We start from the raw sequence: 26,346 nt of genomic DNA, 5'->3' as shown, positions 1-26,346 counted from the left end.
AATCAGTTCTTCCATATCCCATTTCCGACAATTCCTGAACATTTCATCCAAATTCATTCACAACTTTTCAAGTTATTTTGAACACAAACAAAGAAATTGAACATCGGCAAAAACACAACCTCCGCGCTGCGCTTGCACTTTGTCCTGCGCTTGGCTGAGATAATAAAAAACAAAATACCAAAATAGTTGTCTAGTAATTGGATAACCAATTCATTGATTAATTGTTGCAGCTCCACTTTATTCATAACTGAAATTATCTTAGCAGGTGTGAAAAATGTTTTTATTTATTTTTCTTAAACTCACTTTGAAAACCACTGCTGTAGAAAATTCACTATTCAACTATATTTTATGATCATTCATACTTGTAGCCAGAATATTTTACTCATCGATTTGTAAAAGGTTGCTTTGAAACATTTAAGGTTATAAAATATTTTGTACATCATTAGAATGATATGTCGAATGGCTGAGCTCGATTGCTTTGAATATTTGATTTTGTCTTCAACCGCCGTCCCTTAAAGGTCCGTGTAACTTTTGGTCATTGAATTTTCTTTTCATGAATGGGCATTAAAAAACAAAAAATTTGGGGTTTATTTAAATTTCATTTTGAAATACAGAAAATAAAACTGAAATTCAAAGCGTTCTTTTTTTGTGTCAAAAAGCAATAAGAACATGTCAAAAAACGGTTAGATTTTTATTGTATATCCGGTTTCCTCCCACATTCCAAAAACATGCATGTTAAGTTAACTGGCTACTCTAAATTGTCTATTGGTATTAAGGTGAGCATGAATGATTGTTTTTCTTTAATGTGCCCTGCAATTGACTGCAGTCAGCTGGGATAGGCTCCAGCATACCCCCGCAACCCTGGTGAGGATAAGCGGCATAGAAGATGGATGAATTTCATATAACAAAAAAATAAAATCACCAGTCAACAAAAAAGAAAAAACAGACCAGAAACAGATATTTCATATTCAGACACGGAAGTTTTTACTTACAAAGTAAGAGCGGGAATGATTACAACCTATTTTTCCTATTTCTTATATGTTGGTTCAATTCAGGACGTCTGTATTGTAAGCTTTCTTTATTCGAAACTCACTCCAACAACAGCGATCTCTAGGTCAGTTCTGCAACACTCGGGCCAATTCGGTGCAACGTGTATCCGCTAATGTCCCGTCTTCGGAATTAAAGGCACGGCAGGAAACTTGTCTGCACGTGTGCCTGTTGTTCTGGAGGCTAAAATGTCTTAGGAGTCCAACTCAGAAACGATTTCAGACATGGCAGAACGAGACCTGACATACACAGAAATCTCCCGCAAAGACACTCTTCTGTTGTTGACAGATGACAAGTATATCGGCTTTTTCTGACGCAAGGTGCAGCGCCACCTACAGACCAGTCTGCCGTCTTACCTTTAAATAGCAACTTCCAGTGTCCGAATATGAAAAACATCTGCTTTTGGTTTGTTTTTTCCTTTCTGTTGACTGGTGATTTTAATTTTTTATTATATGAAATATACAATAACAATTGTACGGTTTCCTAACATGTGGTTATTGTTTTTGACGCTGAAAAAAATCTGTTGTATTTTTTGGGATATCAAAATGAAATTAGAATAAACCAATTGTTTTTGTTTTTTAATTCCCATTCATGAAAATAAAATTCAATAACCAAAAGTTACACGTACCTTTAAATCGACTACATTTTGAAACAGCCGAGAATGCAGCCGAAGTTTCGGTTTGTCCAGTTCTCGCGAGGGCGCTGTGTGGCAAAGCAGTGTGAGTGAAGCAGTCGGAGTTCGAGTGGGCGAGCGTGGAACAAACAACGTGAATGTTTTTAGGCGTGCATGCATCCAACGGGAATTTTGCAATATTTCGCAACTCGAACGTTCCACTGCACAAGGTTGTCGGACGGCGCGGAAAAAACATTTGTCTTCCCATTTGGTAACTTTAGAGAAGTTGAAGTCCGGGCTGAGTGCAGACAGACGAGTCGGTGGTCGGCAACTACCTTTGCAGGGATGTCGCAGAAAGAGAGACCCAAGTTTTATCCACAGGAGGTCAACAAGGCGATATGGGAAGTCCCGGAGCGCTACCAGAACCTGTCTCCAGTCGGCTCTGGCGCCTATGGATCCGTTTGGTAAAACAATTTATGCTGCTTTGTGTATGCATGTGACATCCAACTTTACCCTCCATTCATATCAATGAGGCCTATGCCACTCATGCTAAAGTTCAGCTAGCTTGTTCGCACTTTTGGCTAGCAAGGAGGAGTCTCTAAAAAAAAAAAAAACTCATTGACTTGCTAAAGTACAGAATTATCATCCATTGGGGAAACTTGACAGTACCCTTATATGCTCATTTAAACGTAACTTCAAGAAACTGCACATTTAATTGTAACGTCAAAAGTCTCACTATGTGTGTTTCATTTACATAGACGTACTGTATTCCAAGTTTATTTCGACAGAATTGACCAGACTGCTGCCAATGCATCTAAATTTACACCTCTGCAAATGTTGTGCAACATAATACAAAGTACAAAATACCTGTTGTGTTTTGGAAGTATCTCAATAACTTATTTTGGCATTTACAGATGCATGTAGAATGATTGTGTCCTACGTGTTTATTTAGGGGTATCTAAACTGAAGGATGTGAGTAGGAAATAAGGTTCAGTTTCACATGTGTTGTAAATATGGCCACTTTGACTAACAATGTGCACAGTGGAACATGGATGTGATTAAGACTAATTAAGTGCATGTGCTTAATTAATGTAGTCAAAATCTTTGATGGATGGTGGATGGACTCCATTCAATGTGATGACACTATCTAGGTTGTCAATGTGGTCAACAGTGCATTTGTTGTAGTGGACAGATGTCGGTTTTGCAAAATGGAACTGGACGGCTGTTCTGTTGCCGGGGAGTAGGATGACCTGGTGCTAGTCAGATTACTGGTTGCTCGCCAGTGTAGATGGACTGGAATTGTTTTGTTTTCTTTCTTTAAGTCAGTGTAGTGTCTGATGTAGTTCATGGCTACACATATGATACAATTGTGGAAAAAGATCAATAATTTCATTCTTAGTTAGAATTGAGGTCACTATTCTGTGCAATGTGTTGCGTTCAGTGGCCACCATGGTTTAAAATGTTTTTTAAATATGTGAACTTGAACTAAAAAAGATGATTGACAAAGGGCTTTTCTTAATAGAAATTAATAGAAGGGTCAATATAATCCTCAAAGTCAAAACCCATGGCTAACTGCCTCTGGTCTAGTCAAGTATGTAATAAAATTGTGTTATTAATTTGTACAATCGCTAGGGGTGTTCGCAAGACAAGATTATATACGAGGTGGGGTCTACGAGAACGAGACGAGGCGAGATTTTGACATTACTTTTACAATGAAAAAATCAGAAATATATGCCAATGTACTGCCATCTGCTAATGCATTGCTCCTCACAAGGCGTCTCTTCTGCTCTGTGTGTATGTAAAGAGACTGTATGACTGACAGAAGGGCTCACTCCGTTCATGCCGTTGTTCTAAGAAACTTGCCAAGGTGCTGAGACAGTTTTTTTTTTCTGAACGAGGAAGCTTATCACGTTTTAATCTAACAAGATCTTGTGACACCCCTACTGAAGAAGTAATAAAAGTATGTAAGATTCGTGCTGATATCGGATGGATATTGGTAGGCCTGTCACGATAATCAATTAATCGCATGATAAATAAAAATGAAGTCGATAATTTTGCTGGCCTCGATACAGTGACATGTGCTTGCGTGGTAGGGCTCTTTGTTTTCCTCGTCTCCCTTTCAGGCTGAATGACAAGAGGGTTCACTCTGCAGCTGTCTGTGCGCATTGGTGCTATAGTGAACAGAGAGAGTGAACTAGGGCTGCAACTAACGATTATTTTAATAATCGATTAATCGGGCGATTTATTTTTTTGATTAATTGGCGAGTCGAATTAAAAAAAACATGTTTTATTTCCGCCTCTTAGCAGCAATCACTTTTAAGAATGCATGAATGCACTTTTCCCTAGCCAAAATCATAGCAAAGAGGGCGAGGAAGAGGAAGTTGAGAAGTATAAACAATCATCTGACAAACATCACAAAAACTCTACTGCAAATCACCGAGTCACTGGCACACTGCTACATGTGCATCACGATAAATAAATAAGAAATAAAAAATAAATAAACTTTAGGGGCAGGCTTTGCATTTGGCATTGGCTCGTCTGCTCTGGGGGGAGGGGCGGTACCTTGTTTGATGGTCAAGTTGTGAAGTATGTAGCAAGATGATATGGCCAGCACTGGACAGGCACAGCCATAGATATTTGTAGTTTCACTCTTCTACCACTAGGTTTTGTATGTACACATGGTAAGAGTTGTGCATAAATGTACGCATTTTCATACGCATCAGTACAAGTGGATAAATCTCATACTTTGCGTTGGGATGTTCTTACGCACGCTCTACGCACATACATGTATCTCTGCAGTGGTTTGCGTCGCAAGATGTCAGAAAATATGTGGATTGCTTTTTTCCAAAGTCAAAGCTGATGTTTGTGACAATCTTGTTTTGCCTGAAACACAAAGATAATAGGTCTGCTTTTATGGATAACTAAGGAAATTAATAGTCTGAAATCAGGATATTTACAGTGCATTTTTAAATGAAACTATTAATCGATTACAAAATATTTGTCGATTAATTGGATAATCGATTAATCACCGATTAATCGAGTGAGCCCTCCTCCCCTCCCCTCTTTGCCCCAGTACGTGGAGGTGGGGCTACCTTGGCTAGCAGCAAGTTAGGCTCCTGAGGAAATATACGCTAACATGAATGAAGACACAAAAGTGATGGTTTCTAAGGCAAATGCCACACCCACAGTGTGGGAATATTTAGATTTTAAACAGAATGAACAAGGTGAGCGCACGACTAACCGATATGCCGTATTTGTTTGAAAGTAGTGGCGAGGAAGCAGGAGAATACGACCAACCTAAAACGGAGGTGGAAAGGAGCCTTTGTCCTGACAGTCAGTCATTGTTGCTCGCTATGTTGCAAAAGAAATGCAACAGTTTGGGAAATGTTAGAACTGTTTGACATTTACATTTTATTCCGCCACCACAGATATGAGGGCCAGCTCAAATATGACCCCCTACATTAGTTTAACAATACACTACAGAACTGCGTGTGTGTGTGTGTCTGGTTTTTATTGGAGTGTTTTTTTTTTCTTAACACCGACACCTAGTCAATTTTATTTTCATTAAGTTTTTTTTTTTTGTCTTTTGTTTGGTTAATTTATTGTGTTGTTTGATTGTTTAATTTATTTTAAAACTCTTGACACTCCAATTACAATGTTAAATACTCTTCAGAAATTTAAGTTTATTGCTTTTGGCATGATGTACCCTCATTATTATGTAAATAAATTAATGAAAAAATGGTCTCAAAAATGTTGTCAATAGTATCGTTTATAAACAATAATTTGTAGGACAATTTGTGAACAAGACAGGCCTATGCATGCGTATTTGTTTTCCTCCTCTCTCCCTCTCCCTCTCTCTATCAAACGGTCTGGATGACAAGAGGTTTCACTCTTACCCCTTTTCCACTGTGACTGGTTTGGAGCTGGTTCTCAGAGCTTTGGTTTTCCACTGTCATGGTTCCACAATTGGTTTGAACTGAAGCTGTCTTTTTATGGTTCAACTCTGGCTCCAAAAGCTTGCTGGGCGGAGTCGGTGAACAGTTTGCATAATGAGGTGGGCGGGGTTACCTAAAAAAAGTCTGCCAATTACCTCCATCTTTATTACATTGCATTGCAGCTGTAACAATGGAAAACTCTTCTGAAACATGGACACCAGTGGAAATCCGCTGTCTCTTGTCCATTTGGATGCCCGAAACAGTACAGAAGAAATTTGAAACAGCGACAAGAACCCAGCCAACACTGGAACGCAGAGGCGAAATGGCTGCTGCTGGTTTTGTTCGGTCTTTGGGACAAATAAATAATTAACTTAAGAAATTAAAGAAGTACTACAGAGACCAAAAAAAATACCTAGGTAGGAGTGGCATTGGTCGGAGGAGAATATTGCCTTATTTTGAGGAGCTTTTTTGGGCCCCAGACACCGGCGTGCCAGCTTGCTGGTGCGTTAAATACCACAATGCTGGCAAATAACTCCACCGAAACCCTGGATGCCTTAACAAAACAAGACCCAGGCAGAAGTCAGATCTGCCTGGACTCCCGTAAGTTGTATTTGTTTAATTTCATGTTCACAGCACAGTTTTGGGTGTAAATACTAGCCTGCTATTGTCGAATGAATGAAAGCCTCGCCAGCCTCCCCTTCTCATTTGTCTAATTTTATTGTAAACCTATTTCTTTATTTCCTGATTGGTGGGCGTAACCCCTGGGAAGTAATGAAACAGGGCAATAGAAACTGAAACTGGTGTTAGTTCGCAGGCAACATGGTTCCACCCTGGCCTCAAAGTTAATCCCGCACCAACACCAAAGTTCACGACATTGGAAAAGGGGTATCTGTGCATCTGTTTCAACACCTGGGAAAACGTGACGAAACGTTACACACCATTACCCGTAAACCTCATATTCCAAACACAACGTTGCTAAAAGTCAGTCAAGGAAGTCCAAATGCAAATGAACTGACTTCGGCATTAACCCACAATGTGAACTTCAGAGTATTTCTGGTTTATTTGTCTGTTTTTTTTGTCAATATCAGGACAACAAAGAAAGTGACACTGACTACATTTACATGCAGTCAATGTTCGGGTCAAGGTCAATATTGCAGTTTCTGAAACATTCAGAATAACCCGTTTACATGCGTGACGTGAAGGAAAAAACCCCCTGCATGGACAATGTTTTAACGCACGTTAAATGTCATGACGCAATCCGGGTCATTTCCGCTTCTTCTTCCTGTATCCAAAAACAACAAGAACACTGGCACGGTGGATAATGAACGCCTTTGTTTGTGTTTTGGTGCTGGTACTGACCCACCACCAGTACTTGACACGATTCCGTCTCACTTTCTTCATTAATGGAAGGCGAGAACGTGAAGAAACAGGAAATGGAGCCGGAGCTGTGCCATCCATGCTATATCCCCAGAGCCGCCCGGACGCTTTTGAAGATGCTTTCGTACAAACCCTACTTTGCGTAATTGCTTGCTCACCTTCTGATAGATTTCGCTATTGTGGTACTTTCTACTGTCAATAAAAGACATAATGTTCCTGTCTAATGAGGTGGCTTGTTTCCTCCTCGCTCCAAAAGTGTGGGGTTTTGCGTGTCATCATGTTTACAAGTAGTTCCTGCTGAAGACACAAGATTAATAAAATTAATGTTCCTTTTGATCGGGATATCGCGATAGGCATATACTGTACATGACCCGATTTTCGGGTATGAAAAGGAGTAACATAATAACATAATATGAGCATATTCATTGAACATATTCATTTTTCAAAAGGGTTATTGGTGTTTACATGTGGGCAACCGGGTTATTGCTAATATTCCGGTTATGATAGGGTTATTTGACTGCATGTCAACATAGCCACTGATTCAAAATCAGAAATATTGTGATTTTTATGCAATTTTTGATAAAAGAGACTGAGAGCCCATTTTATTTTCGTTGGGGTTTTCCCGTCTTTTTTTGTTTGTTTGTTTAATTTATTATGCTGCTTGTTTGTTGAATTTATTTTATTTAAAAGCTCTTGACATTTCAGTTACAATGTTAAAAGTTCTTGAGAAATTAGAGTTGCTTTTATTATTATTATTTAATATGCCATATATTATCATTACATTAATAAAAAAAAATGGTCTCAAAATAATGTTATATCAGTGTAATGTTGCAGTAATTTGTGGGACAATTATCATCCAGCAAAATGTGTTATCGTGACGGGCCTAGCTATTGGTATCAGCCGATGAGGCTAAAATATTGGAATTGTATAGGAAGTGAAAAAGTTGTGTCTGGACGCCCATAGTAATGATTTTATTAGACAGTCATGTTGCTCAAGCATGATGCGGTTTTGTACCATGCTGCATGTGACCAATGAATACCTTTTCTGACAATCAAAATTGAGCTTTATTATCTTTGTAAGGACACCATTTTAGTAATGTTGTAATGTTTGTCGTTCTTCTCTCAAGACACCTTTTTGGATTTGTTCAGTTTTATTCCTGGTCTCTGAGGGCCAGTAGATTACCCAGGCTTAGGTGTGTGAAGATGATGTTTGGATTGGAGACAGTCACCCCAACATCTGCAGGCAAGGCTGCTGAGAGATGACATTTTCTGCTGATGAAGCCCTTTTCTCCTGCCCTCTTTCTGCAAATAATTTGATTTTGAGAACTAACACAATACATCCTGGCTGTTATGATATACAGTCTGTCTGCCGAATTGTGTGTATTGTTTGTGTATTTCCAGATTGCATGCGTATGCGTGTTGTACAGGAAGTGATGTCAACTTTATCGGCGATAACATTTGCCCTTTTTTTTTTGCTTTCACCAGTTCAGCTGATGATATGAAGACGGGCATGAAAGTGGCGGTTAAGAAGCTCTCCAGGCCGTTTCAGTCCCTCATTCATGCCAAGCGCACTTACAGAGAGCTGCGTTTGCTGAAGCACATGACGCATGAAAATGTTAGTCGACGGGTTTGTCTTTCTCATGTGTTTCTCTCATGTGTTGATTTGATTGGACAACTCTTGTTTGTGCCATTGCTTGCAGGTGATTGGCCTCTTTGATGTTTTCAGCCCCGCTACCAGTTTGAAGGAGTTCACTGATGTGTAAGTCCAGCGTATTAATAATCATATTTGTGTATATCAGTTATGCAGTTACTGAGTCTGGGAATAGACTAATTTAACTCATCACAGAATGTCTTTTCAACACATACAACAGGATTCAATATTCCTTTTCAAAGCATGGCTGCTACGACAGCAAGCTCCTTGCCTTGCATTTGTATTTGCTTGGGTATTTTTTGATTGTTGTACCGTTTTTTTGTTCGCTCCAGCAGCTTTTGCTTTAACTCAACTGGCTCAATTGTGTTCCAAAACTCAAACTTTTAAAACAATAAGGCTTAGTCATTATTATGTATGACACTGTTTTACTGCATGTAATGAACAGTGCTTTTCGGGGCACTTTACATGACTGTTTTACCAGTTGTTTTGGTTCATAACAAAGGCGCTTTGGACCCCAAAATGCAAGCAACGCAAGAAAAGTCGGTCTCATTGAGCACATTTTTGAAAACAAAAGCTTGTTTGTACATCAAAAAGCTGATAACTTCAGTCTGTAAAAATGGAGGAAATGTGCATATGCCACAGTCATAGCAGTAATTGCGCAATACAGCACTGTAGTAGTGTTCCTGCTTATAATGTGTCTCGACCAAAGTGTACATGTGCTTCATTGCTGCTGTATCCAGAAGTCACATTACTACACAAATGTGAGTTGCTTTACATACGGTACTACATTTACATTAGTCAAGAAGCGCTTTTTCACTGGCCCAGCAAGTTGTATATCCCTGTGTGTAGTGCTTCTTGACAGAGTGACATCACCAATGACTGGCCTGGAATACACAGACCTGCCAGCATGTACACACTTTTTGTACTTGGCACACATTTTGACCCTTGAACCTTCACTGTACTGTTCTTCACGTACGCATTTTGGTTGGCTTGTGATACAGTATTTTGTGTGTGAATACAACTTGTTCAAAGGGCGTGCATCCCACCTTTGCAAACGCCTGCATTAAAAATGACTGTAGTACCACATTGACTAGTTCCGACTGCAATAACTCAGTCATAGTTTGCTTGCGATGAAGGAAGCTAACAAGCTAAATCGTAGAGAAGAGTTGTGTTTGCTCACAGGGTTGAGAACCAAAATAAAACCCAGCACAAATGGGGAAAAGAGAGCAATACGTGTAATATAACAGGAAGAAGCTGACATTTGATACTAATAACTAATAATAACACAATGCTTTGTCTTTAAGTATATACATACAATTTTTTCAGCTTTTTTAGAGAAATATTAAAAAAATGTCAAAGTGGAGTGAGGAGGCTATGGTACTCATAAAATGTTTTCAAGGTTGCCAGGTATGGATACACATAACAGTGTCTGTGTGCAAACTTTCCACAAGTGCAAACCAAATTTTTCCCTCTTTTTACTCAGTCCTTGTCTTGTAAACATGCTGTTAGTGTCTAGGCAGATGGCCTTCTGGGCTGGGAAACACCTGGAGGCAGGCCAGCTGACTGAACACACTGTCAGATTTAGATTCAGTTAACTCTTACATTCTAACTGCTGCTACAATTTCTGACCAGACACTTCCTTAGTTGTGTTTTCTGCTTTTTAGTTTTGTGAAATCGTGTACCTACTTTGCTGACAGATACGTAGTTACTTTTACCCACTTCAGTTGTTAGAAATTGGGAAGTATGGCAGCAGGATGTTGACTCAGTATTCCGGTGTACATTGTGTGTGAGTGCATGTGGATGGGTAAACTCAAGGGTAAGCTTTCATCCAATGCATAGAGTGTTAAATTAACATTTGAAAACGGTGTTAAATTAGTTTGCCGTAATATTAATTCCAGTTTGTGATGCATGCTGTGATGCACAATTTTCTTTACTCTGTAATATTTTTTCCCTTCATCAATAATGATTTTTAGGGGCGTCATCAGACAACTTAGTTCACGAGACGAGACGATACACGAGGACGAGATGTATTGCAATGTACTAATTTAATTTCTACTACGTTACCATGCATTGCTCCTCGCGAGGCTACACTGTTCTGCACTGTGTGTGTGTGTGTGTGTGTGTGCGCGTGCGGGCGTGCGTATGCTAGCTGCCCCGCCTCCACCCACCAAGCCAAAGAGACTGTATAACTGACTAAAGGGCTCACTCCATTCATGTTGTTGTTCTATAGAACAAATGTGCCAAGGTGCTGAAACCAATGCTCAGAGTGAAACCTCTTCCTGCCTGTTTGGAGGCAACGGACGAGGAAAACAGACACACATGCACATGGCAATATAATGAAGCTGGCAAAATTATCATGTTAATTTTCATTTATTGTGTGATTAATTAATTAATTAATTAATCATCATCCCAGGCCTAGTGCCCACAATAGTTTTTTTTTTTTTCTTTTTTCAGAACGAAAAATCTTGTCACGTTCTAATCTCGTGAGCTCATCAGATCTTGTGACACCCCTAAAGACTCATGCACTGGATGTCATCATGAAAAAGATATACATACAATATAGAGAGTTATCATTTACAATGTTTGTGAAGTTTTTGGGGGGGAAAGGTCCCTTTTAAGCATGCGCTGTGTAACATGCATCATTCTGAAGCAATGCATGACATATTAGAGACAAACAGTACTTTGCACATCTTGTGCTTTTGCACATATGTTGAAATTGAGGTTTCCCTCCTGCTACCATTAGATGAATATCACAATATTCAACAATGCAAAGTCATTTATTTGTGTCTGTCTGCGGGCACTAACATCCCAACGAACCATGAATGTCCTTAATTAGTTGAATGCTTTGATGTTGGAACGGTCTGAATTGGTTGAGAAATGTGGAAGTAGCTCGAAGTCTTTTAGATCAAAGGCATTTTGTGTTCCAGAAGAAAAAATGTGGGAATTTTTGTGCTGTGGCTTATAGCATGAATGTACTGACATTGTTGAATGAGTTGATGTTGGAATGAGGTGAATTGGTTGAGAAATGTGGAAATACTAGTAAGTAATAACAGTTTTATGGAAGAGTAAAGTGTGTGTGTGTGTGTGTGTGTGTGTGTGTGTGTGTGTGTGTGTGTGTGTGTGTATGTATGTATGTACTGTATATGTATATATATATATATATATATACACAAGTATATATATATATATATACAAGTATATATATATACTGCTCAAAAAAATTAGAGGAACACTTCAAAAACACACTGGGGGAAAAATGATCTTGAATATCTTTCCTGATAATAAGTGGGTGATGTATTAGTAACAAAATGATGCCACATAATTTGATAGAAATGAAAATGATCACCCTATAGAGGGGGGAAATCAAAGACACCCCAAAAATGAAAGTGAAAAAATGATGCAGCAGACTGGTCCATTTTGCTAAAATGTCACTGTAGCAACTCAAAATGATTCTCAATAGTTTGTGTGGCCCCCACGTGCTTGTACGCATGCCTGACAACGTCGGGGCATGCTCCTAATGAGACTACGGATGGTGTCCTGGGGGATCTCCTCCCAGATCTGGACCAGGGCATCAATGAGCTCCTGGACAGTCTGAGGAGCAACCTGGCGGCGCCAGATGGACCTAAACATAATGTCCCAGAGGTGTTCTATTGGGTTTAGGTCAGGTGAACGTGGGGGCCAGTCAATGGTATCAATTCCTTCATCCTCCAGGAACTACCTGCATACACTAGCCACATGAGGTCGGGCATTGTCGTGGACCAGGAGGAACCCAGGTCCCACTGTACCAGCGTAGGTTTTGACAATGGGTCCAAGGATTTTATCCCGATATCTAATAGCAGTCAGGGTGTCGTTATCTAACCTGTAGAGGTCTGTGCGTCCTTCCAGGGATATGCCTCCCCAGACCATCACTGACCCACCACCAAACCGGTCATGCTGAATGATGTTGCAGGCAGCATAACGTTCTCCACGGCATCTCCAGACCCTTTCACGTCTGTCGCATGCGCTCAGGTTGAACTTGCTCTCATCAGGGAAGAGCACAGGGCACCAGTGGTGTAGTTGCCAATTCTGGTGGTCTATGGCAAATGCCAATCGAGCTCTGCGGTGCTGGGCAGTGAGCACAGGGCCCACTACAGGATGTCAGGCCCTCAGGCCACCCTCATGGAGCCTGTTTCTGATTGTTTGGTCAGAAACATTCACACCAGTGGCCTGCTGGACGTCATTCTGTAGGGCTCTGGCAGTACTCATCCTGTTCCTCCCTGCACAAAGGAGCCGATACCGATCCTGCTGAGGGTTGAAGGACCTTCTACAGCCCTGTCCAGCTCTCCTGGAGTAACTACCTGTCTCCTGGAATCTCCTCCATGCGTCCAGGTCCCGCATTGATGCCCTGGTCCAGATCTGGGAGGAGATCCTCCGGGACACCATCCGTAGTCTCATTAGGAGCATGCCCCGACGTTGTCAGGCATGCGTACAAGCACGTGGGGGCCACACAAACTACTGAGAATCATTTAGAGTTGCTACAATGACATTTTAGCCAAATTATGTGGCATCATTTTGTTACTAATACATCAACTACTTATTATCATGAAAGATATTCAAGATCATTTTTCACCCAGTTTAGATCTGATGTGTTTTCGAAGTGTTCCTTTGATTTTTTTTGAGCAGTATACAGTATATATATAGAGGTAGCCTGAATGTCCTGAACATGTTGAACAGTTTGATGTTGGAATGGCTTAAATCAGTTGAGAAATGTGGCAGTAGTTGCACGTAATTAGTTTTAGGGAAAAGGATGAATTTGGGGAAATTTTTAATCTTGGATCATCCCCCAAATTTCACTGTTCTTCCGTATCCCATTTCTGACAATTCCTGAAAGTTTAATCCACATCCAACTTTTCAACTTATTTTTAACACAAACAGACAGACAAACAGACAAACTCTGGCAAGAACATAACCTCCACGCTGCTCTTGCGCTGCGCTTGGCGGAGGTAAAGATCTTTACAAGCACATGTGCATTAACATTGGACATGTTCTGTATGCAGTGTTCCCTCTCACCTCCGCGGGTACACAGTTGCGTGCTGCTCTCAATGTCTCTGTGCACCGCAAAATCGTGCTGAGCACAAAATACAATCCAACCTGAACTGTAAAGTAAATAAAGACATAACAATTTATTCGGTACTATTTTGGAATGCAACACAGTGAGTGACAGGGGAACAAGAAGCGGAACATATATAACACAATGATGAGCACTGTCCAGCCAATGATAACCTCCTTACACAGATTTACTCCCACAGCCAATCAATCCATTAACAGCGCGTTATGTAGTACATGCTGCTGTTTTGCAGGTTAGCATATAGCTAATGCTGCTTGCTAACCATGTATTATGGTGAAACAAATGGGCAGTGCAACAGCGTCTCACCAAGCCAAGGTAAAAAAAAAAAAAAAAAGCGGTCCTTTTAAGGTGGACTGACTGTCGGGGAGGCTCCAGCATACCCCCCCAACCTTAGTGAGGCTAAGCGGCATAGAAAATGGATGACTGTCAGAGTATGTACAAACAAGAACAAGAGGTGAAACATGGTGAGATTTTTTTAATGAGAAAGGGCTGCTTTATAAAACCTGCTGCAAAGCCAAAGTAGCAAGCCATTTTTTTGAGTGAAAGGTATGGAGTGAATGTGTGGCGTAACTGCGCATGTTTTACTGCCGTGCTTTTATTTTGATGGCTGGACGTACTGGATACAGGAAGTGTTACGCTGAGTTTGTGTTGCTGAAGGGACCGAAAGGTGGGTTGACAAACATGGCATCAATTTCAGTGCATTTTCAGGATGCAATAGTGCCACAACAGGCTGCTTTAAAACAGAATGTGAAAGTCAAGTAAGGAAATCAAAGTACAGTAGACGCCCCTACAACGTAAATAATCCGTTCCGAGAACCTTTATGTTATAGGGTTTTTATGTTATACGAAGTGTAAAATGCATGTAAATAGCCTAATCCGTTCCAAGATCTTCCCAAACTCACCCCTTTGGCGCTTCAAAATATTCAAAGTCCACCAAACATGGTGGGAAAATATAAGAAAACGTTAGCATAAACATAGTAGAGTAACATTCCAATATAAAAGGTAAAAAGGTAATAAATAAGATTACTGTAAATGAATACAACTGAAAAAACAAAAACAATCCTACCGTTCACGAGATGTCTTGATCAGGAGCGCAAGTGGAGGCAGGAAGGAGGAGGAGGACTAGCCTGAGTCGAAACGCGACTCAAAGAGTCTAAGAGTCAGCTGGTCTCACAGACAAACGCACACGCACTACACGATAATGCTGTGTGCAAAATTTTAATTTGTAACTTAACTTAATTGTTTAAGTTAGTTTCAGGGGGACTACGAAGAGGAAGGAGGTTGAAGAGAGAAGCCTGTCTCTCACACAAACTCACGTACGTGCTGTATAACTCAGCCAATGAGATGAGAGCGTAGGCGGTGCCCCGATAATCAGCCAATGAGATGAGAGCGGAGGCGGTGCCCCGAAAATCAGCCAATAAGAGCGTGCTGCGTCAGAAGGCATCACCAAGTGTTAGTCTGAACTTGCACCGACTTGAGGCATTAATAAAGCTGATCGAAAAAAAAAAGACTTGCACTGACTTGACGCTTTATGTTATATGGAATTTCTTATGTAATACGATGCAAAAACTTTACATAAATTCTTTATGTTAAGTGGAATTTATGTAAAAGGAGGTTTATGTTATGCGAGGTACTACTGTATACCTAATTAACAATATAAATGGTTAACAAGAAAATACATTGAAAATAAAATGATAAACTAGGGGTTTTCTACAAGATTCAGATAGTTAATTGTATGAGATCATGGCTTATTTTCTTTGAGGTATAGAATAAAGTAACGCTACATTGTGGAATCCTCCTTGCCGTCTGTTTGAAACCACTGCTATACAAAATATGACAGAATGGGACTTCTCAGTTCTCAGGTTTTGGACAGGTGCGATACTACAGTGTGCACGTCTGATGCCGCTCACATAGGTCCAAGGAATGCTCAGGTCATTTTTTTGAATGCTCAGATACTTGAAAAATTAGAGGGAACATTGTCTGTATGTTGTTTACTAGGCCAGCAATGTCTAAGGCATGCAGGTGCTGTGAGCCGCTTCCCCTCTGCTCTAAAAATAGCCTGCAGAGTCATCACGCTGTGGCGAGGCTTCTCACAGCGTCAACCATGCCCCTGTTTCTATATGAGAGAGCAAAACAGAGATCACTAATAATATTCTATTTTTCCAAGGCGGCGGACTTTGCTGAGTGTTATGCTACTGAGAACAAGTTGAGCCACTATTTTTTTTTAAGTTCTACTCGGCATGCTCTGTGTGGGAAGAGATGAATGTTGTTGTCAGTGCTACCCTGCCACGCACTTCCATAAGTGGAAATTGGGCTTGTTTAAACACTTCCATGATTACGTTTAATTGTGCACTGATGCTGCCTTATTAAGGCCATTCATCTGTTATTTGTGTTGTTGTTACATGACATTCCATTTGTGTGAGAAGCCAGTGACGCCAAGCAGCTAAACCAGTTCAAGCTCTCATGTCCAGATGTAAAATAATTATAGTTTTCTTGTAAGAAATTCATTGAATCCGAACATTTGAAAACAATGCTGTTTCTCCTCATGAATTGATTATTGTTATTTACCTAACTGGCAGATACCTGGTGACTCACTTAATGGGCGCTGATCTCAACAACATAGTGAAATGTCAAAAACTCACAGATGACCACGTTCAGTTCCTCATATACCAGATCCTCAGAGGGTTAAAGGTGAGTTGCTTCAATTGGATACCCGTTGTTATAACAAGTGAATGAATCTAATGTAATACTTCACTCATGCATATCTTCTTCAACATGTCTCTCCAGTACATCCACTCAGCAGACATCATTCACAGAGTAAGTGCCGTGCTCGTTTTTTTATTTTTTTATTTTTTTTATTTTTATCATGGCTTACATGTCAGACTCTGACTCGGGTGTGGTGGAAAAGCGTGTCAAGGTTAGTGGAGCCTTCTTCTTGGAGCTGACATGTAACAGAGAGGAGGAAGCATTACAAACAGGACAATGAGTTTAAAATCCAGTATATTACATAATTAGGGCTGTCAAAAATAACGTGGTAATGGCGGGAACTAATTTACACAAAGTCTGATGTTCTTTTACAGCCTTATTCTGACCTGAACACCTCAACAGCAGTGCAATTCCAACACCATATACAGACCCTTTCCAAAAAATTAGAATGTCATGGAAAAGTTGTTTAATTTCCATAATTCCATTCAAAAAGTTAAACTTTCATAGATTATAGATTCAGGGCCCACAATTTAAACGATTTTAAGTATTTATTTGTTTATTTTTACATGATTTGGGCTTCCAGCTCATTAAACCCACGAAAACAGGAATTCAAAAAATTAGAATACTGTGTAGAAATCAGCCCAAATTTTGCAGGGCATGAATGTTTTAAAGTGAGTGTCACACACTAATCATCTACTAAACTCAAATCACCTGCACAGGCTTCCCCAGGTGTCATTAAATTGCTTCAGTTTGGTTCAATTGTCTCAGTTGGGTTCAATATGGGGAAGACCATCATTGATAGCCTCCATAGGATGGGTAAGCCACAAAAGTTCATAGCTAAGGAGGCTGGTTGTTCACAGAGTGCTGTGTCCAAGCACAGCTTGAGAGCTGACAACAACTACTACTTTTTACTTTTACTCCTGTAAGACAGAGAATAACATTGCTGGGTGCCAGGCAGATCTAGCTATAGCGAAAGACTAAGCCATTCTCCTAGCGTTAGTATGTAGCACAAGTGCTGAATGTTTCTTAGAATTTTATGATTTTAGAGCAAAGCCAAGTCATCGAGTGATGTTGAGTCATCTAGCGATGTTGAGAGTCAGTATCCACTAGTTGACCAAGTTTTTAGCTTATTGCCACAACCTTATACTCTGCATGTGCGAGGCATGATTTATAACGTAGCATTAATTTTTCCCAAACTCACAGGCGATGGTAGTGGCCTTAGATGTTGTGAGTGCCGTTCTGTCACTTCGCCAGAAAAGTAGTTCTTCCGTGTTAGCTCCTACAATAACAATGCCACTGTAGTTATTATTAATATGCAGGTCACATTATGTAAATGGAACATTGGTGGCAGTTTTGGAGTTTTTTTTTTTTTTTAAATTTTATTTTTTTTTAAAGAGGGCTTTATAGTCCAAATAGGTGGGTCCCATTATGTGCATTGTTAGCTGCCTTATGCTAACTGTTTTTGTCTTTTTAGAATGTACAGAAAAGTGAAAGACGTGTTTATGTCTCACATAAGGATTGTGGATGATGGACAAAAAAAAAAAAAAAAAGTGCAGTTTTCCTTTAAAGGGATAGTTTGGATTTTTTACATGAAGTAGTATGACATTCCCATCAGCAGTGTTGTCCACCAACAGAGACTTACCCCCCACTTGGTCCCTTAAGTCCAGTTCTGGTCAGATTTTGATGTTCTGCTGTGGAACACACACGTAAACAATATGGCCGCGGCACTCCGTCACGGAAGAAGATACCAGCGTCTTCGTCACATACACAAGAATGGACAGGCGACAGTGTGCAGGAATTCGGCGGGAGACAAATAGAACGTTGAGCGATTTGTGAGGTCTGATTTTTTTCGAGGAGCCATTTTTGCGATGCAAATGTATTACTGTTTTGAACGCATATTGTTTTGAGAAGCCAAACTCCTTACTTGTGTAACCCCAGCGACGACCTTGAACAATGTTCTTTATCATCGAAATCTGACCAGTACTGGACTTAGGGGACCGAGAGGGGGTATGTCTCCATTGTTGTACTACACTGCTGATGGGGATGTCATACAACTTCATGCCAAAAAATCCGAACTATCCTTTTAAGACAGGATACCACATTGTGACAGAATTCTTAACTAAGCAATTGTTGTTGGTGTTTTGATGTTTCGAAAGCACTGTCAACTGTTGTTTGAAATGTTCTGTATAAGGTTGTATTGAATTCACCGACATGAGTAAGAAAAGATTCGATTTACCATACATCAACTAATAGCTGTCTTGTGGTTTTTGCTAAATAGCTCATGTGTATATGGTCTCTGTTCAGTTGATAGTCAAAATAGTAAACCACTGTTTTATTTTGGCACATGCTCCCATACCAAAATATCCATAAAAGCAGGCAGTGTCTTGATAAAATAACATTATTCTGGTCACACATTATTAACATTTTCTTCCATGTCTTTTTTTCTTCCTGTCAGGATCTGAAACCCAGTAACCTGGCAGTGAATGAGGACTGCGAGCTAAAGGTGAATGATCTGATTCCAGACCATAGCAAAAACACCCTGCTGCCCTGCTAATAGTGTATGAGTACTGAGCAAGCATTGCTCCTTTTGTCATCCTCCAACAGATTTTGGACTTTGGCTTGGCGCGACACACCAACGATGAGATGACCGGCTATGTGGCCACCCGCTGGTACCGTGCTCCAGAGATCATGTTGAACTGGATGCATTATAACATGACAGGTGGTGGACATCAAAACACACAGTGACCAAAACAAAATAGATCTGTTGTTTCATGTTCTTCATTTCTGTGTTGCAGTGGATATTTGGTCGGTGGGGTGTATAATGGCAGAACTTCTCACTGGAAGAACTTTGTTCCCTGGAACTGACCGTATCCTTGTCATTTGAGTGCCCTTTAGGAGGTCAGACTCTGACACAGCAGGATTCATTCATAGTCACTATTAGTTCTGCACAAGTATTTCTGTGTATTTTCATTTTCACTTTTCTCTTCACACATGAGGCAGCCTGAGGCGTTGCACAGATAGGGCCCATTTTCATCACTTTTCCTATCGCTTGACATACTCTTTTTGACAATGGTCTATGTGTCTGCCTCAAATTCTACTCCACTTCAACACCATCTGGTCCAGCTTGTCTTTGCACGAGTCCCATTTCCAGCTGGAGTGTCTTTGCTCTGAACTGTACTTATCCTTTCCCCTCCTGACAGTTTCAGACTAACGGCTGAGCTCAAAAGAAGCCGCACAACAGGGCAACCGCCTCTTTTTTCCATTCTGCTCTCAGGTTAGTCCTCACATAAAACCTGTACCCACAGTAACACAGTGACAGTGGATATTGCAAGGAGCCTGAAGACACCCCTATCCCTGTCTACCGTCTGGTCTTCCTTTAACACGTGCTGGTAGATATTGATCAGTTGAAGCTAATCATGCTGCTCGTCGGAACACCAGGGCCCGAGCTCTTGATGAAAATTTCTTCAGAGTGTGTGAGTTGCTGACGTCGCACAAGGCTTTGCTCTCACAGGTTTTCCAAGCCCAAGCATTGCAACACCTTCATGAGTGTGCTACCTCACTTGACAGCATGTTTGCTTTGCTTCATTTCTCGTGTTTGTGATAACGTACAAGACAGTGTGTGTGCTGTGAGACAATCAGGTGATGGACACTGCCTAACTATATGGCAAGCTATTCTGTCATGTCTTTCCTCTTTCACCTGCTTACTTCTCCTTCTTTTGGCTTTGAGGCTTGGAGTGTGCTTTTCAATGTAACAGCGCAGTGCTGTTCAGCTGCAGTGTTACATTGAGAAGAGGCTTCTTAACCAACTTTGCCCCTGTCGCAATACTCCCCTTGACACAAGCTTCGTAGACATAAACCAACTTCAGCAGATAATGCGGTTAACAGGAACGCCCCCCGCATCGCTAATAAACAGGATGCCCAGCCATGAGGTGAGCACGTTCCTCACATGCTTTCTTATAGACGGCAGAGATTGAAGCCAAGAAGCACATCAATATAATGAGACATTTATTATTTAAAAAATTGAGGATTGATAACCATGGCTGGAATGCTGAGAGATTCTCTGAGAGATTTGCACACAGCTATTGTGCATCAAAGCATATTTATAATTTAAAATATACAGTATTTCACAAAAGTGAGGATGCCCCTTACATTTCAGCAACCATTATGACAGGGTAGTCAGTGTGCAGCCTGTATACTGTAGTGTTATAGATTTACTGTCCTCTGACAGACTTCAGAGTGCCACAGTACATGTTGAAATTCATGCCTCCCCTCAATGACCTGCCACACCCGAGTGCAGTCAGCATTCATGCAGCCCCAGACCATGTCACCATCTTCACCATACTTGACTGTAGGCAAGACACACTAATCTTGCTACTCACTTATGTTGCCACCCATTTAGCCAATAATGGCTGTGTTTTAAGTCTTTTTGTATAGTGAATCTCTACTGCTGTATACTCTTGCTGAAATTACAGGGGATTATCTCAATTTTGTGAGATATTTTATATGACTGGCAACTCTCAACACGTGCCATTTTTACAATGTATAAACAGGGTTCCTATGCAAGTATGGAATTTTTGGCGGGGCGCTACTACAAAATAAAAGGCGCCACACCTTTTTTTTTTCTTCTTTTTTTTTTTTTACTTGAAAACAATTTAAGGTAATACAGTATATTGTATGAATGATATATATGCTATGTACATACATGTATAGTTGATTATTTACACACATATTGACCACAGTTAGTTTGACAACGATTTAAAATATAAAATGTTTCACTGCGCTTTATTCTGATAAGCATGCACAGGAATCGCCTGTCTGCCTTGCTGGCACTTGCGCATGTGACCAGATACACGACACGTCTTGTGTTGACTTTCACTTGGTTTCTCATTATTGGGCGAATGAACAATATTCCGTAAAATGTGTAGTCGATTGGCGACAGCTTGTCACATGCTTTAAGCCTATCTATGCCAGTGTGGCGTCTGATCGCTCACCTTTCAATCTCATTCCACTATCTGGCATTTTTGTTTATATGCCTGGCTGGCGGCATCGAGCTAGCTCGTTTTTGTCGAGCTACGCTCATCATCACAATTTACTTTTTGAAAGTGTCACTTAACAAGCTTGCTTTCTTGTTATCATTATCATACTTATGGCTTGTGACTAGTTGTGTATCGAAGTTGTTCAACAGAAACACGCAGTGTGTCCAGCTTAGACACTGTGATGCTATGACAGGTGTCTCCAACGGGTAGCTCGTAAGCTAGCAGTATCTTCCCAGCTGATGTTGAGTAGTTCACGAAAGAATATTTGCTTCACCTCTTTGTAAGCGTTCTATTCAAACATGACACCTGTATTTAATGACAAATGAGCACACTGAGTGGAGATGTGCAATTTAAATGTTGGCAGTGCTCTCAACTTTGCCATTAAATTAATAGTTTTCCAATGTTCTCGGTTCATGTTCTGCTACTTGTTTAAAAAAAAAAAGTTAAATAAGTTAATAAATAAGTCATTAAAAAATGTTATTAAAAAAAATTCAGACACTGCAACGGCACGACACAGCGGCGGCAGTCCTCCTTCCCATGCAGCCTACCACTACAGCTTCAAAAAATCCTAGGGAAAACCCTGAAGAGTTATCTTTCTAAGCTTTATTGTTCTGTTTTTTAAAGATAAAATTTTGAATAAGTTAAAAAATAAAAAATAATGGATGGATCTGTTTTTCTAAGGCGCTTGCTCGGGCAGCTAGTATGTTTGTGTGTGAGCACACAGTGGGTGATGCATCTTGGAAAATGTTTGGGAAGATGGACAAGTTTAATGGCCAGCCATCAGCTCTCATCCTCCTCCAAGCCTTTGTATGAGCTACGTAATGGCATACCTATTCATAATCATGAAAACAAACGATTAATTCCATCATTTATTACATGATACTCAGGCTGCAACTAATGATTATTTTCTTAGTCGATTAAATTGAAGCTTGTTATTTTGATTAATCGAGTACTTTGTTAGGCCCTAGACCAGGGGTGCTCACACTTTTTCACCCTGCGAACTACTTTTAAAATGACCAAGTCTCAAAGATCTACCGTCTACTATAAAAATAGGAAATATACAGTGGTGTGAAAAGTGTTTGCCCCTTCCTGATTTCCTTTTGTTTTGCATGTTTGTCATCAAACAAATTTATTAGTATGACAACATAACTGAACACAAAATGCAGTTTTTAAATGAAACTTTGTATTATTGTGGGGGGGGGGGGGGGGGGGGGGGAATCAAAACTTGTGTGCCTTGTGTGAAAAAGTGATTGCCCCCCATTAAAACATAACTTAACTGGTTTATCACACCTGAGTTCAGTTTCTCTAGCCACACCCAGGCCTGATTACTGCCATACCTGTTCTCAATCAAGAAAGCACTTAAATAGGACCTGCCTGATAAAGTGAAGTAGACCAAAACATCCTCAAAAGCATCATGCTAATATCTAAAGAAATTTTGGAAAAAATGAGGAACAAAGTAATTGAGATTTATCAGTCTGGAAAAGGTTATATAGCGATTTCTAAAGCTTTGGGACTCCAGCGAACCATAGTGAGAGCCATTATCCACAAATTGCGAAAGCATGGAACGGTCGTGAGCCTTCCCGGGTGTGGTCGGCCAACCAAAATGACCCCAAGAGTGCAGCAACGCCTTATCCAGGAGGTCACAAAAGACCCCACAACAACATCCAAAGACCTGCAGGCTTCACTTGAAACACAAACACACAAGTGTGACAAACATGCAAAAAAAAAAAAAAAAAGAAATCAGGAAGGGGGCAAACACTTTTTCACACCACTGTAATTCCTCAATAGTTGCGTACATAACCTCTAATAGTGTGTGTCAGTCAAAACACGTACTGTTCAATGGGACACACGGTTCATGTCCAGTTAGCATTTGCTATCAAATATTACCAATATACAAGAACTGAAAATGATTATGCAAAAGCCAATAAGTCAAGGCAAAATATTCAAAAGGTTCCAGCCATGGGCACATTTTCTAGTTAATCATGAAATAATAGTTTAACAGGTGGAAATGTAGAAAACACACATTTCTATAGTGGAGTTTAGGACGTGAAGCAAAGCCATCAAACAATGGAGTTTTTTTCTACATAACTAGCCACTACTAACAAAAATTAGTAGTAGTTTGGTCTGAAGCATATCAGAAAAGAGGCAAAAATTGTCCATAACTGTTTCCCAAAATCAAAGCTGATTTGTGTGAATATCTTGCTTTGCCTAAAACACAAAGCTAATAGGTCTGCTTTCTTTGATGACTAAAAAATATTCACCATTGAGAGGCTGAAATCAGAGGATATTTACATTTTTTAAGAAAAAAAACGTTAAATTGATTGCTAAAATAGTTGTTAATTGGATAATTGATGAATCATCGGTTCACTGATCAATTGATGCACCTCTCATGATACATATCTATTTACTGAGTCTGGAGAAAGTCTGGAAAAAGTATGGAATTTTGAACTGTCAAATCCATAGGAACCCTGCATAAAGTGAGATTATGGACAGAAAAACTATGATGCCAGTCACAGTGAAGCCATGATAACACCTCTAGCATGTTCAATCAGATTGCTCTGATGTCATCCATCGGCTGCTCACATATTTTGGTTTTTGGGGTCCATAGTGTTGATGCATTCTAAACCATTTTTCTTTAGAATTTTGGCTTTGTGGCAACATCTTTCAGAACTGTGTTATGTATTTTGGTCATACGACATATAACCATAATTATATCTGGACAGTGTGCTATCTAGGCTCACCAAAGTTGAAACAATAGTCGTTATCAACAGCAACAAATTAATGCATGGAGCATGAAATAGTGTGTGTGTGTGTGTGTGTGTGTGTGTGTGTGTGTGTGTCTGTATTGTGAGACAAACTTCACTGAAAGTGGCCAACATGTAGCTGCTTGTGAGCGTTTCACTGAACTGCTTGTATTTTCCCAGGCCAGGAACTACATCAGCTCCTTGCCACACATGCCCAAGAGGAATTTTGCTGATGTGTTTATTGGAGCCAACCCGCAAGGTGAGATTGGAGGAAAAACAGCCACTATTTCTATTTCTATTATTGCATTGTTAAAATATTACATGGACAAATGCTTACTTATACTACACATTACAATTGCAGATGTATTTAACTGTCTTTATATTTTTTTTAGCTGTTGACCTTCTTGAGAAAATGCTGGTTCTGGATACCGACAAGCGTATAACAGCCGCAGAGGCTTTGGCACACCCATACTTCACTCAGTACCACGACCCAGATGATGAGCCAGAGGCTGAGCCGTACGACCAGAGCTTTGAGAGCCGTGACCTACCAATTGAAGAGTGGAAACGTATGTCACTATTCTACTCTACTAACCAGAGGTGTTTGTACTGTATTCAGGATGGCCCGATACCACTTTTCATGTCCGATACTGATACCGCAACTTTGTGTATCAGCCGATATACCCATTTGATACCGATACCAACCTTCTTTTCTCCTTTCTCGATTTGGATGCACGCACAATGCTTAATATATGTAGACAAAAACAAACCATGTACATACTGTGCAACACATTTTCAGCTTCCAAGAAGGAAGAAATTAAATGTTAAATAGATTGTTTTTGTGTGATAGCTAGGGCGCTTGGATCGGATTTGAGGGGTAATATTATTTTTCCTCGATATTCGATCCAGTCAATGTGTATCTGATCAGACCATCTCCAGTTTATAAACTTACCAGCAATACAAACCACACAGAATGTTGAAATTATTAGTTTCACAACATGCTCTTATTACTTGCAGGATTAACCTACGAGGAAATGTGCAGTTTTGAGCCGCCGATCTTTGAAGAGGACGACATGGAGTAACTAAGTGCCTCCTTACAACAGCATCTGACAATGTGTACATTTGCATTAGCGTTATACTCTCAGACACACAGTGCCAGCCAGCATTTTATTACTGTTTTAACTATCGGTGGTAAACATTCAACCACTAATTATGATGTTGCTTCTTGACATCATTTAAGTTAATTTAATTTTCATCTAGTCTTTGTTGGGTGATTAAAATTTTGACATTACTGTGACACTTGGATGCTGAAAAACCTGGACCTATAGAGCTGTGCTACTTTGTTTTAAGATTTCTGTTTGAGTAAGTGTTTGTGTTGCACAGTAAGAAGTAGAAATGCATATCTGCCATTGTCCCTACAACAACTGAAATCGTAATAAGCGCTTTGCATTAGACCATAAATATTTCACCAAATTGTAGGTGCAACTGTTTCCAAATTTGGGAGCTATGTTGTTTTTTTTTATTTTACAATGTAATGCATATTTCACACTAGAGGGCTTCACATGATATTCCTAGTATCTGCTATGTAGGGAGCATGCTCTTCAACAAGGTACCCATTATAGAAGGTTATTAAGGACTGCATAGTCAGCTCAGGAATGTGTACATGTGCCAATTTTAAAGTTATTTTTGTTTGTTATTTTTGATTATCTGTCAAAAATTGTGTGTTTAGTGGTTTGCTGATATTTTTAAGCATCACGCTTCAATAGAAATACTGCTTAAATGTGTAAAGAGTTATTTCAGATCTATTTATACTTTGTGGAGGGTGTATTTATATATTCCAAATGAGAAATCTCATAAACTATTTCAGTCTGACAGTGAAGCTACTCTTCAGTCTTTTGTCATGCAATACTGCAATACTGTTTTTACGACTGTTCTGTTTTGTATTTTCTCTACAGATATTGCTGAATTCAATAAAACGTTGTGATTCTGAGTTGTTTGAGATTACTTCTGTTCCAAAATTTATTTATGTTTCAATATCACAGAAAAACGTGGCCAGTTGCGGTGTGCAACAGAGGTCGATGTGACATGTTTGACCCTTATTATTTTACCATTCTTGTAACGTATTAACGCTGAAA

General features: G+C 39.9%; 1 protein-coding gene across 2 annotated transcripts; it reads left to right on the top strand.

The window, feature by feature from the left end:
* Positions 1-1,761: 1,761 nt before the first annotated feature.
* On the top strand, positions 1,762-26,201 carry mapk14a (mitogen-activated protein kinase 14a). 2 transcript variants are annotated; one of them, XM_054770562.1, is made up of 12 exons: positions 1,762-2,124; positions 8,457-8,586; positions 8,672-8,730; positions 16,308-16,419; positions 16,516-16,545; positions 18,890-18,937; positions 19,039-19,153; positions 19,230-19,301; positions 20,284-20,363; positions 24,395-24,473; positions 24,607-24,780; positions 25,229-26,201. In XM_054770562.1, the coding sequence occupies exons 1-12, from the start codon at positions 1,835-1,837 to the stop codon at positions 25,291-25,293; spliced, it is 1,254 nt and encodes a 417-aa protein (XP_054626537.1). In that variant the 5' UTR covers positions 1,762-1,834; the 3' UTR covers positions 25,294-26,201. The 2 variants fall into 2 exon arrangements, with proteins under 2 accessions (XP_054626537.1, XP_054626526.1); XM_054770551.1 differs by lacking the exon at positions 20,284-20,363 and adding an exon at positions 19,828-19,907.
* Positions 26,202-26,346: the final 145 nt, after the last annotated feature.

Source organism: Dunckerocampus dactyliophorus, chromosome 1, assembly GCF_027744805.1.
Source record: "Dunckerocampus dactyliophorus isolate RoL2022-P2 chromosome 1, RoL_Ddac_1.1, whole genome shotgun sequence".
NCBI lineage: Eukaryota > Metazoa > Chordata > Actinopteri > Syngnathiformes > Syngnathidae > Dunckerocampus > Dunckerocampus dactyliophorus.
Note: the sequence above shows the minus strand (reverse complement) of the source record. Positions and strands in the feature narration are given on the sequence as shown.

Bases quoted from the DNA above. Each gene is read 5' to 3' on its own strand.
- mapk14a (XM_054770562.1), top strand. From the start codon at position 1,835: ATGCATCCAACGGGAATTTTGCAATATTTCGCAACTCGAACGTTCCAC. The intron at 19,154-19,229 runs GTGGTGGACATC...TCTGTGTTGCAG, and splicing joins GATGCATTATAACATGACAG to TGGATATTTGGTCGGTGGGG. The intron at 24,781-25,228 runs GTATGTCACTAT...TATTACTTGCAG, and splicing joins ACCAATTGAAGAGTGGAAAC to GATTAACCTACGAGGAAATG.